At 36.3% G+C, this 13101-nt stretch overlaps 1 protein-coding gene across 3 annotated transcripts; it reads right to left on the bottom strand.

The window, feature by feature from the left end:
- Positions 1-2754: 2754 nt before the first annotated feature.
- LOC105124948 (protein HASTY 1-like) lies at positions 2755-11758 on the bottom strand. Of its 3 annotated transcripts, none has more exons than XM_011025171.1 (22): positions 11399-11758; positions 10739-10840; positions 9759-9902; positions 9606-9686; positions 9435-9504; positions 9072-9142; positions 8829-8992; positions 8678-8749; positions 8339-8576; positions 8173-8235; positions 7788-8075; positions 7444-7557; positions 7040-7336; positions 6758-6859; positions 6209-6312; positions 5822-6110; positions 5470-5714; positions 4243-4746; positions 3834-4128; positions 3544-3727; positions 2986-3289; positions 2755-2929 (listed from the first exon to the last, which is right to left on the bottom strand). In XM_011025171.1, exons 1-21 carry the CDS (start codon positions 11516-11518, stop codon positions 3210-3212), a joined length of 3627 nt encoding a protein of 1208 aa, XP_011023473.1. In that variant the 5' UTR covers positions 11519-11758; the 3' UTR covers positions 2755-2929; positions 2986-3209. The 3 variants fall into 3 exon arrangements, with proteins under 3 accessions (XP_011023473.1, XP_011023475.1, XP_011023476.1); XM_011025173.1 differs by having other exon boundaries at positions 2755-2963; positions 2996-3289; XM_011025174.1 differs by having other exon boundaries at positions 7100-7336.
- Positions 11759-13101: the final 1343 nt, after the last annotated feature.

Genomic DNA, 13101 nt, shown 5'->3' with positions numbered 1-13101 from the left:
TCTGTCTACCATTTCACATTTTTAACGAATGCTAACCTTCAACCTGATATATGGATCAAACATTTTTCACGGTTGACCTGACGTTCTTAGCTACCATTCAAGGCTAACTAATACCTTCAGTCAAAAAGTCCAATTTGATTTGATCATAAGAGAGAGGTGGCAGTGTTTGGTTGCTTCATGTCACCACAAGGCCAAGCCAAATCCCCAAAAAATCCTCCCATGTCAAAACCAATTCATTACATCAGTGCAATGGCAGTGGCAGTGGCGGCAAGCACCACCACCTGTACCAGGGTCAAGTTCAGCTTGGTAACTTAAAAAAAAGAAAGGTTCATCTCGGTAGACGTAGATCTACTTGCATAGGCTGCCGACAAGAACTTATCCGTTGATCCCACAACATCAAGCTGTGGCCATAAATATAAAAGCACCAAATAGCTACACGCCTGGCAATTTGTTTTTTTTTTTTTTTTTTTTGAAAAAGGAGATTGTGAACGGCAACTGAATTTAAAGATCAGAGATTTGCTCAAGAACGCAAAATTAAATACAGGTGAGCAGACTGTGGTTTCTCTTGTTTGTTCATCTTCCGAGAAGACGAAAATACATTAGTCAGGAGACTGATAAGAATACATTTTCTAACTTATTAACATAAAAATTCAAGTCCCTTACATGTTCCCCCCCTCAATTCTCTTCTTATCAATATCATAGAGAAACACCGTGGTTGATAGATCGATGAAAACATGAAGATTTTTTCTTTTTTCTTTTTTAGTCCTTTGATATTGAAGGATGAAACATAGAAACGTTGCCAGTGTTTCATGCCAGCTCAATTGCTACAGATGTGCTCTAACGACACAACTTTCAACAATATACAGATCTAGCTAGAATCGCAATGGTATTTACTTTTGATCTAACAGCAGCATGTTAACAATTGCGTAATTTCGGCGATCATTTCTTGTGGGTTTTGGCTTTTGGATGAATAACTTTCATTTTTGGATGTTTTATCCGGCTGGATCTTTTCTTGGGCTTTTGGATGAATGACTTTTATTGCTGGGTTGTTTAGGCTAGATGAACTATTCTAGAAGTCCATTTCATTATTTTTTCACCGTGTTTTTTCTTTGGTTCATCCTTTTTGTATCGAATTCCAGTTTTTTTGCCATCACCTAAATAGCTATTTTTTAATGCAATTCTTGATTACTAAAAAAAATAAGATTATGAAGAAATAGATATCATTGCACGTCTGTAGTACAAGACATCGATGAAATACATGCAAACAAAGATAAAAATAGAAGAATTTCCTCTAGAAAAAGGGCTGCTGAAGAGGATAGAAGCCCCATAACAGAGGGTAGATCCCTATACTAAAGGATTCGAGCATGGGATAGGAAACCCTAAAAGAAGAACATGAAACATAAGATGGAAACATTTGTTGTAGCTAATCATCGTCCAGGTGGGCCAAATGGACCCCCAAAGCAGTCTCGTATTAGCCAGCAACAGCACAGGCAGCTCAAGCTGCCAAGCACACAGCAATCAAGCATTAGAGAACAGCAAAACAAGGTTTAATTCTCAGAATAATGCTAAATACGTTTTCTGCATAAAACTATTAGGATACTACAATACCGTTTTACCATGATGCTACAGGGAGGGGGGAAAGAAGAATTTAAAACCAGCCGTTTAGGGCTTAAAACAGTCACAGATTCTTGGAAAAAAAAAGAAATACGAGTGCTAGAAATGGGATATTTTTGGCAGGGTTTTTTAAACAAAAGGAGAACGATTAACTGCTAAATTCTGGAGAGGTTTAAGGAAAAAATGGTGAAAAGCAACAAAAAAAAAACAGCTTAACAGCTTGTAAATCTTGCAATTTCAGTCTCGAAGTTAATTATGACAGAAACAAAGTTCTATAGCATACCAAGAACCTATCATGTCACAAAAGCCACCGAAAAAACCAGGTCCTCCTGGTCCCGGACCCCATCCTGGTCCTCCTCCGGGTCCTCCTGGTCCCATTGCTTCCTCCTAGCTCTCTAACAAAATCTAGTTGCTAACACCACGATGATCCTATCACCACCGCTGAAACCACCGCTGAAGATTATACCAGATAAGGTTTGCAAGAAACTCGAAAGCCCTGCTACTTGGCTAACTACACAGACATTGGTATAGCTCTTAAAGAGGATTATATTTTATACTCAAGGAATAGGGATACTTTGCTTAGGCTGGAAGCATCTGGCCTACTATTTCACTCTTCTCACCAATGCTACCCTTCAACCTGATATTTGAATCAAACATTTTTCACGGTTGACCTAACATTCAAAGCTACCATTCAAGGCTAATTAATACCTTCAGTCAAAGAGTCCAATTTGAATTGATCATGCATGCACATAAGAGAGAGGCGGCAGTCTTTGGTTGCTTCATGTCAGTTCCCGAATGCCCCTAGCATCAATCCTGAGTTCCAGCTAGAAACATGCGACTTGGCACGGTAATGTCGTTAATCCTAATATGTTTCTACAAGGCCAGGCCGAAACCCCCCAAAAAATCCTCTGAAACCATGTCAAAACCAATTCATTTCATTAGTGCAATGGCAGTGGCAGCAAGCACCATATCAGGATCAAGTTAAGCTTGGTAGATGTAGATCTACTTGCATGGGCTGTTGCCTGCTAGAACTTTCCGTTGATCCCACAGCATCAAGTGGCCATAAATATAAAAGCACCAAATAGCTCCATGCTTGGCAAAAAAAATTTAAATGAAAAGGAAAAAAATAGAAAGAGAGGAGATTGTGAACGGCAACTGAATTTAAAGATCATTGTTTTGCTCAAGAAAGCAAAAATACAGGTGAGCATAGTGTGGTTTTTTTGTTTTTTCATCGGAATATATCTCTAAGTTTTCTCCATGAGACAATTTTCCATAGCAAGAAAAACACAGAAGAAACCTCGTCCCTCCATATGATTTTACGGCACCCCCTCCATATGATTTTAGGGCACCCCCATAGTCCCTCCATATGATTTTAGGGCACCCCCATGAGCTCGCGGAGACATGCCATGGAATGTCAAACTCTTCAAATTTCTATTCAGCTTCTGGAGGTGCCCCGATATTTATGGAATAGGCCAAAATAAAAGCTGCCTTCCAGTCTTCTACCCTAGTATATGTTAAAAAGGTCTCACTTCTTTGTTCCTGTCAACCTTCTGGCTGTAGACTGTACATCAAATCTGCAACAATCATTAGAATCCTCACAGAATGGCTGCCAATCCTATAGCATCCCCTTCATCAATTCTGGTTTCTGGAGCATTTACCGAGCTGCGAGGCCTCACTGAAAATATGGAGAAAATAGACCAGTAAGCAAATATATTTTGACCATGTGCATCAATAGCTGAATCTACACTGACAACAAAATGCACCAAGAATGCAAATTATAATTGTCGCTCAAAGCTCGAGCTGGAGATGAGAAATAGTTTCCATGAATGCAAATTCCACAACATAAACACAACAGATTAACATGGGAGGCAATGATCTCATGCCAGGAGTGAAAGAAGAATTTAGAATCCAAAAATTGTCAGAGCTCACTTGTAACATTTGTGATAATGTTTACACTCTTCTGAGCAGCTAGCGCTTTTAGCATGTTTCCAGTAGCTAATAAAAGCAGGCTCTTCATATGTTGCTTTTGTTCCTTAGGGCTAGCTGTCTTGGTCAAAGCATCTTCAAAGGCAACCAAATCCTGGGGTTTAATACAAGGGAGAGAAAGCAGAACCTGAGGAGACAAGGAAATGCATCGTTCAGTTAAAAATGTTCAGCAGATGGTAGGATAAAACTAGTGAGTATTTTAACCCTAAATAACATGGGGCATAAAAACTTGCCTGCCTTGGAGCTGGATCTCTATCACAGAGATGCATGAATATTTCTCGACAGAAACCAACTAGATCAGCACTGATAACTGCATTTGACTCGAGCGCCAAGCCTTTGATAATTGCAGAGAACAGATCTTTAGAAACAAATTCTCGGAGTTGAACATTATTAGCTGAGATTGCTAGAAGAATCACACTAGCACAAAAGGACAAAACTTTTGATACTGCTTCACCATCTGTCCATGTGAAAGCTTCTAAACAAATCTGTAATGCTGGAACAGCCAAGCCATTGTGCTTCAAAAGAAAACTGTAAAAGAATTAAATTCTGGTGTATAAGCAGGGCTTGGGGAAAGAAAATAAAAATACAACGAAGAGCTTTTCAAAAAATCAACAGAAAAGGGCTATTATTGTGCACACATACCCAACCATAGAGTTTGATGCAAATGCATCCAATTCCTTCAAAGAAGATGCATCCACACGGATAGCATGGCCAGATTGTTCTAAAGTAGGAAGCCCAGTATTTAGTCCAGGTGAAGCTATTGTAGAGAGAAGAACGCACATCTCACGAGTTAGGTCTCGAAGCAGTTTCTCTTCCATTACTTCTGCTTTCAAGTCTGCCTCAGCAAGGATGCCAAGGACATCTGGGACCTTTGCTTTACCCTCATGCAGGAGACTAGACCAAGAAAAGGTCAGAGCTTGCTGTACATGGATAAATAATGGATGCAAGAGCTTTTCCAGCCAGACCTCCCACATTTCCAAAGGACAATGTTTAACCAAAGGTATCAAAGCTGAATGGACAAGCTGCCTTGTATGTCTGAACTCCATTGACTGTATGTTTTCCAGCAGTGCCACACCAACAGAATGAACATCCAAACATTTAAAAAATGGATCACCAATGGTCATCGATAGGCCCAATACATTGTATCTGGAAACATGGAAGATGTATTAGCAACAAACCTGTCAGGAAAGAATCACATGAACAAGAAAAATAGATAGCATGTAGTCTACCATTTACTTGTGCAAAAATAACTCGTCATTTCTCACTGAATGCGTGAACTTAGGATATCATATTAAAAATATGTTTAGTCATTTTAGTCTATAATTGGTATTATCATAGTGGTTGCATGGGCTAATGAGCATCATGTGCATGCAACAAACATGCATGCAAGCAGAGAGGAGCAAGACATTATCCAGGTTTCAAAAGGATAACCAAACATAACAAGTCATTAAATATTAACAGATTATTAATTCTACATTAGGCATTAACAGATTATTAATTCTACATTAGGCATTCTACCCTCAGAGGTTTCCACACATTAAGAGCTTCTGACTTGGCAATTACATATGTTTAGAGATAGAAACTAAATAAATAGCGCATCTCTTCTGCAATGAATTGATAGGAAATAAAAATACAAAATTTCATCTAATTCATTCTCCTTGACATGCACAAAGGATATTCAGATGTCATTCATCATGAAAAGTACAAATAACACTGGTAAAGGAATGATTGAAGGCTGAACTTGAGTACCTTGACTTTACTAACCATATGAGCCCCAAGGAAAAAGAAATGCAGAAAATAACTGATATATATATTCACCATAAAATTCAGTTGCAAAGTCAGAAACAACCTCCAAAGCACTGTACTTACCCACTATCTCTGATACCTTTCAACCAATTCCGTATATCAGCTTCATTTGTTTCGGTGTGTCCTTCCCTACTTGTATCAATATGAGATCCATCTATGAAGGTTAAGGAACCTTTGGACAATTTGGGGTTTCCTTCCCCAAGGAGACTATATCGTTCAGCATTGCCCATGGTCATCGCAGCTTTGATATCTCCAGGTAACATTTGAGATATGGACGGAGACCAAAGTGAGTGCACAGCACGAAGAAGCTGCAAGACAACAAGAACATGTTTTCAATACCAATTTCTCTTCATAAACTATTCCTGGATAAAGATAGAAAAAATAACAATGTTGGTTCTTAACAGCAACAGCATACTTTCAAGAGGGGTGGCAGCATCCAGGACAGATGAGAAGCCATTGGATGTACAGTACTTGCTGTTGAGATGCTTTGCAAATTCAGACTGCCTTTTCTGATTCCACTCCTCTTAAGTGCCTTCTCAAAGAATGTCACAGTGTGGAAAATTGACCACATGAATGCTGTCTCAGAGCACAAACGGATCAGACCTAGTGGCTCAGACAAATAATTATTTTGCCACTCTAGCTGTGTCCACTGCTGGCTCAAAGGTTCAAGCAACCAGGCCAAAACTTCTTGCTGTTGTTGAGTCCTGCGTCCATTTAAGAAACTTTTTAACAATAAGCAAAACATCTTAGTTCAAGTAGTTAAAAACACAAAGGGGTCAGACCATTGTAAGCAAGGAATTACCCAGCAGCTGAAGCCATAACAAGAAATGCTTCGCCTAGCAGATTATGTTCACCACGAAGCAGAGAGCCCTCTCTTTGCATATATGCCATGGTATCAGCTATTCCCTACAATAAAAACAGCATGATAAAATAAATACAAGAACTTCCTGGAATTCTCAAGACTCTTTCAATCTAGGCATGCATTTGGCCTCCAAAATTTGGCTGTACTAGTGTTCTTTGGCACATTGATGACAGTCTTATATGAAAATTTATCATAAAAAAGAAGAAAATCAATCCCTTACAAACTATCATTCAAATTGCAAAACAAGGGCCTCCACATAAGCTACAGTTTTGGTCAGAAATGCACGGATGAAGTTCTATACTCTTTAATATCTCTGGATTGAGTCCACAACTACACTTGTACATGCATTAAAATCGAAGAAGGTAAAGGACATTAGATCTTTCTATTGGTGATATCTGAGTTAGAAGATAACCAGTAGTAGTGGATGCTGTAATTTTTCAAACAGGTAGAAGAGATACATTAACAAGAAGAAAAAGGACAAATAGTTACTTTCATATGGGGTAGAACACTTTTGTCAGCAGATTTGGCTATTCGAATAAATGATGTACAAATCTGTAACCTTGCATGGCGTGCACTGCTGACTGAAGGATCCTGCCAAGTGAATAAAAGCAGCAGGTCAATTTGGCTCCCTTAAAAAATAATGACATTTAAGAATCAAGATTAGTGTTACAAGACAAACTTAACAACGAATGGAATTGACATTAGAAGCTCAAATTGGCTCCCTTAAAAAGTAATGACATTTAAAAATCAAGATTAGCGTTACAAGACAACCTTAACAACAAATGGGATTGACATTAGAAGCTCGAATAATTTGTTAATGACACCTCCAACTGCATCTGGGAAATACTTCAAAAATGGACCCAGCGCATCTAAATAGTGCCCCAGGATTTCCACAAGAGTTGGCTCCGTCCATTTCAAAGAAAGGAGTTGCTGAAGTAAATCTTCAAAAACTCTACACAACGCGAGGTGAACTTCCGAATTGACCTCCGCATAGCCATTTGATCCATCAAAAACTGCATTGACAACATTTTCTAAAGCCACTTGCATGCTTTCCATCACAGCTAAGTCCTGATATTTCGAAAAGATGCATGTGTATCAAGAGAAACATCACTTTAAATATTTTAGTACCAGCTATTAAGCATGAATGATAATCTGAAAAAAAAAAAATATTGCACCTGAACAGGTATTTGAGAATTTGGAATGCTCTTAATGATTGAAAGAATTCTTTCAGAGATTTTAGCACCAGCTATTAGGGGCTTAAAAGAAGCGACAAGTCTCATCAGCTCGGTCTGCATTAAGAGTTCACGCATCAGTAAAAAAACACAGAGAGATAAATAAAATAAAAGAGAATAGGAAAGTGTAAGCAATGACAGGATAACTTGTCATAATACATAGGAGGGGGGGGGGATTCAACAATTTATTTACCGCTAGAAAATATGAAAGGTAAAATCTAATAACCCCAAAGAGAAGCTAAAAGTAAAATGGTTTTTACTAGAGTTCATATCTCAGTAAGTTTTACCAGCTTGGAACGATATTGGCTGAAGTCACCCTTGCCTTCAAAATCATCACTCCACAACTCCAATGTTCCAGGAGAAAGGGAATTCCCAGAGAAAACCTTTTCTTTCTTAAGCAAGCGCTGGAAAGAGATATCCAGAATGACAACACAAATATCATCATCCACAAGGCTTAAAGTCCTCCTTTTTTCATCATCAACCTGTCCAGAACTAGAGCCTGCACTGTTAAAAGCAGACCCATCTGCTGAATGTGCAGTAACTTTCGGCTTTGACATTATATCTCTCATTAGCACCTATAAACACAAATAAACAGTATAGAGATTTAATAGTACCTATGTACTAAGTAGGCTTTGGAAACAGAAATGTAACTTGCAAACTGCTTCAACCTACCAGCCAAAACAGCAGGGATTGATAATGAAGAGCTAGCTTAAAATGTTGAAAAAAGCCCAGCATCTGAAACAATATCAAAGAAATAGATTGCAAAATGATTCTAATAAACAAATTTATTTCATAGATGGAAATAAATTTTCTCATGCTAAGATGGAAGTGCTATTACCTGCTGTAAATAAAGGGAGAGTATAGTGTTGTCACCAGAAATGCATTGAAAGTTAAAAGAACCCAAAGACACCATACTCTCGCCTATATATTCTGCAAACTCAAATTCACTCTCATCCACAACTCCAGCACTTGAGCCAGTTTTGTACAAAATATCTCTCGAGACATTCATCATGATCTGAAAGATATTACGCATTGCAGAATCAAATTCAGAAGCAGAGGCATCGGCAGGTCTCTTCCTGCAAATCTCAATTCATAATTCACAAATCTTGAGAATGTTCTTCATGAGGTAGAAACAGAAAGAAACTATAGAAGACATTAAGTAAACCATATGGGATACCTTTGTGAGACGAGTTTGAAAAATTCACAGGCATGAAGACGAAAGTCAGGAGAAGACAGCATAACACCACAGCTGAGCAGAAAGAAAGGGGATCGGGAAGTGAGAAACGAATCCTACAAATGATTTCAATGCAGCCTCCAAGTAGACATACCCATAAATTATGCCATATTTGGCTAGATCCTGCAAAGGTGCCCACTCAGCATAAGCGTTGACAGCATTCAAAGTCGTTGTTACGGTTGCTGCATGCTGTTTTGCGATGTCCAGTTGCTGCCTACCTACTTCGCTCAATGCAGCTCCAAAATGTCTTTCAAGCAACTAAGTCAAAAATTAAAGGCACATAAATAACACAAAGTAAAAAAGGGTAAAATATGTGTATTTAAGGTCTGAGGCATACAGTGTATAGTAGTGGCAGCATTTCAGGCAATGACTGAGTAAGCCCTCGCAACAATAACCTACGCCGATCACCTGAAAATACATACAGAACCAAGAAAAGAGAGTTAAGCAGCAGCAAGAGAATACCAGAAAGTTTGACCTTGAGGTGTAACATATTCAAAGGCCAGAACAAAATCTACAGAAGTAACATATTCAAAGGCCAGAACAAAATCTAAATGTGTAACATGGAAGAAAATTCATCAACCTAGGGAATGACCCATAAGAAATCATAGTTTATAGGTTCTAAATGTTAATAAACACAATAAAGATCCTTTAAGGCTCTAAAGAATGCAGAGATTGCATGCAAGGGAAGTTCAGAACAAACCTTCTAAATCTTCATTGTGAACTGTAATATCTTCAGGAAGCCACCTCAGTGTCATAGAAACCAACTCAGCCTAGTAGGAACAAGAAAGTAAGAGAACCACACAATGCACACTTCAATATGGAATATAAAAGGCAAAACAATGGCTGCAAGCACATAAAAAATAAAATGTACTTGTATGGGGCCCTGACTAGATAGTGAAACCAGAGATGGAAGCAGTTCTTTCCACAGTTCTAAGCCTTCTCTTCTGACAATCTGTAGAAGAGAAAAATAATAAGTAACAAAAACCAAACGAACTTAAAATCCAAGAGCAATGTCATTAATGACCTCAGCAACAAGGGCAGCTGTCTGACTTTTCAGCACCCATTCTTCACGGGAATTTGCAATTTCAGCCACCAACTCAACAGCAGCATTTGCAAAGTTCCTGTGTTCTGTTGGGCTCAATTCCTCCCATCGCAACCGTACCAAATGCTGTAAAATCCATAAACCATTTGATTATCATCAAACTAAACACTAGCAGCAGATGAATCAATAAAGTAGAGCTTGAAGACCCCTTGAGAAGCAGTTGAGCTACATAAAAAAATTCAATCCATGCAGTCTACTGGTAATCAGAATGCCCATAAGAACTTTTTATCTTATGTGGTTCAGAAGGATGTAAAACTTTTGCAGCTTTGTGTGGACATGATGTGCATTTACTTTTAAAAAAATTATTGATGAGGAAATACGAATGAAATGTAAACCCTGCATTGTGCAACCTATACAAGGTGAGCCATGAATTTATTAGTGCTTCACTGTCTTTCCCCATAAGCATCCCAAGCCTGAGGCTAACATACTAATAACTTATTAAGCAATTGCTATATTAGTTGCTTCCACATACAAAAAAGGAAAAATATCAGAAGCTCAAGATATCCACATCATTGTGAAATTCACTAAAAGTATTCTGGTGGCCAACTCAATCACTTCACGAAATTTTTATTGCCTCAAAGAACATTGCCTTAAAGCAGTAAACAGAATCTATCCACTTACACCACATCAACATTGTTTATGTAGAGACAAAAGTGTCAGTTCCCTAAAAATCTGACTCATTGAAAAGTTGGACGGGCTTGTTTTTGTGCATTTGAGGGAACTAAGACTGTCCCTTCATGACATGGAGATGGTTCTCACTAAAGATTCTTTTCAAAATCAAGCAAGGGAAGCATCCGAATCCCCCCCGTTTAAAACATAAAATCCGGCAAAGGACCCCATCAACAAATAGGATTAAAACATCTCTGCCATAAAGGAAAGAGCAATGGTTTATGATTTTAAACCTGCAGCATTTTGAAAGCATGCAACCGAATTTCAGAAGACCAATCCTTTTTGACAAGAATGAATGATGTGCTGGCCAAAATTCGTACATCTCCTGCTTTGATCTGCAGTTATCAAAGAGCACATAAATGACCTCACATAGGCATGGCACTATCTGCGAAAGGATGCAATATATCCCCTGCTAATAGTAGTAAAAGCAGGTTCCTGAACAATTTTGATTAAAACTTGCAAGATTTTATCTCCTTTTAAGATATTCAGAGGTTAAATCCCAAAACATTACATACTCATAGGCCAATCAGTGATTTACCCTTCAGCAGAAAACTCAAGACTCGATCAAAATACTAAAAACTCTCATGAGAAATTCAAAATCAACCACCCCATCAAACCCAACCAACAAGAATTTTAGCACCATTTATTTAATTCCCACTAATTTCAATAACACAGAAGCTACAAAAAAAAAAAAAAAAAAAAAAACTCTAATAACCCGTCATCAACTAACTAACCCTTAAATAAAAAACCTCAAACTCAACCAAATATGCTAACAATTACCAAAAAAAACTGGAAACTTTACCACTTTTAACCACTGAAAATCCCTACAAAAATTCAAACGTTTGGATTTTTATTAACAAAAATAATAAAGAGAGGGGTGTCTGTGTGTGTACGGATTCAAGGAAAGACACAGCAGCTTTGCGAGCATCAGGAGTAGAGTTCCAGTCAAGAGCAGCAACAATTGCTCGAGCCACATTGTTTGCTATGTGGTTATTGCTATTACTCTCTTCCATTGAATAATTCACAACAGAGTTCGAAAGGGTCTTCTCTTTTTATCAAGTTTTGTTGAATCCTAGAGAGAGGAGTACAAAAGAAGATTCGAAGGGTTTGTTTGCTGCTAAGAGCACAAGGTGTTCGATGACTCTTGTCTGTATCAGAGAGAGAGAGAGAGAAGTGGGGGGTGTTTTTTTTTATTTTTTTGTTTTTCAGTGGAGAACTTATGTAGGGCAGCAGGGGGTTTCTTGAAGTCCTCCTGTTCTTTGAGGTTTATAACCTTTTTTTAAGGTTAAGTGGCTGTTATCAAAACAAAAAAAAAAAAAAAAAAAAAATCATCTATTGAAAACTTTATTTCTTGTTCTCAATTTAGCTTTCATCTATTGAAATAAATCTTGTCCAATGAGGAGATTTTGTCCCTTTTTTGTTTTTTTCTTGTAGCTTTCTTAAGAAATTAACGCGAGATGATATTTTGAATTTTTTTCGAGAATCACTGTAATTTCCTATCTTAGCGAATATTTCAAGATTTTAAAGGCTATTATGTGTGTTCTTGTGGTTGTCTTAGTTATTTATGTTTTTAATTTTTGTTTTTTAAATTATAGTAAGTACTATTTGTTCTTTTTCATGAATAACTTGGCGAGGAAGTTTTTTCTTTTCTTTGAGAACACGTCAAATTTATTTTTTTTGTTTAATATTAGTTGAAATTGACTTTATTCTTGTTGGTGATATTTGTTTTATCTCACGCTGAAGCGTGATTTTTACAATTTGTTTGTGAATTAATATTAATTTAATATATTTGTTTAAAAATAATTTTTAAATTAAGGTTATAAAATAATTTTGTTTGTGAATTAATATTAATTTAATGTATTTGTTTAAAAATAATTTTTAAATTAAAGTTATAAAATAATTTTAAAATATATATATTAATATTGATAATTTTTAATTTAAATATTATAGATTTAACTATTGTTATTATATTATGAAATAAATAACACTTAATATAAAATATTTTTTTATTATTCTATTAAACTATCTATAATTCTATCATGTATGAAATACATCCGACAAATATTATAATTTTCTTGATTTTTTAAACGTATAATAACATTAAGTAAAATATCATTAAGAATAAAATTAGAATTGCGATCAAACTCTACAAATATCATGTCATTAAGCGATCTTCGTCTAATTTATGTATAATATTAAACACTAATTTTTTAAAAAAACAATTAAAAATAAAAAAAATATTTATTTATTTATTTTACTAGATTGGACTCAATTCAATATATTTAATTTTAAATTAGATCCAATCCAACCAAAATAATAATTTTACTGTTCACATAATTAATGAAATCCCTTTATTATTCACTTAAATAAATAGCATGATTCATTCCCCACATAAACAGTTAAGGGCTGCTTTATCTTACACTTTATTGTAAACACAAATAACAATGATATCCATTAATAGCAAATAATGTTTTTTTTTATTAAATATATTACTTTTATGTTTTGCTTTAAACATATTCGAAACCTTGTAAACAATCATAGTTAAGTGATTTTTTTTTTTATTAAGTAATTAAGAACTCAAATATTGACACCTTTG

The sequence above is a fragment of the Populus euphratica genome, unplaced genomic scaffold (genome assembly GCF_000495115.2).
Source record: "Populus euphratica unplaced genomic scaffold, PopEup_1.0 scaffold28.1, whole genome shotgun sequence".
Taxonomy (NCBI): Eukaryota; Viridiplantae; Streptophyta; class Magnoliopsida; order Malpighiales; family Salicaceae; genus Populus; species Populus euphratica.
The sequence above is the reverse complement of the archived record's forward strand: the minus strand, read 5'-3'. Positions and strand labels throughout refer to the sequence as shown.

What these genes read in the sequence shown, in the direction of transcription:
- LOC105124948 (XM_011025171.1), bottom strand. Translation starts at nt 11,518, where the DNA reads ATGGAAGAGAGTAATAGCAATAACCACATAGCAAACAATGTGGCTCGA. An exon ending in TCACAATGAAGATTTAGAAG is followed by an intron (nt 9,143 to 9,434) that starts GTTTGTTCTGAA and finishes ATGTATTTTCAG; the next exon opens with GTGATCGGCGTAGGTTATTG. An exon ending in GTTATGGCTTCAGCTGCTGG is followed by an intron (nt 6,111 to 6,208) that starts GTAATTCCTTGC and finishes AAATGGACGCAG; the next exon opens with GACTCAACAACAGCAAGAAG.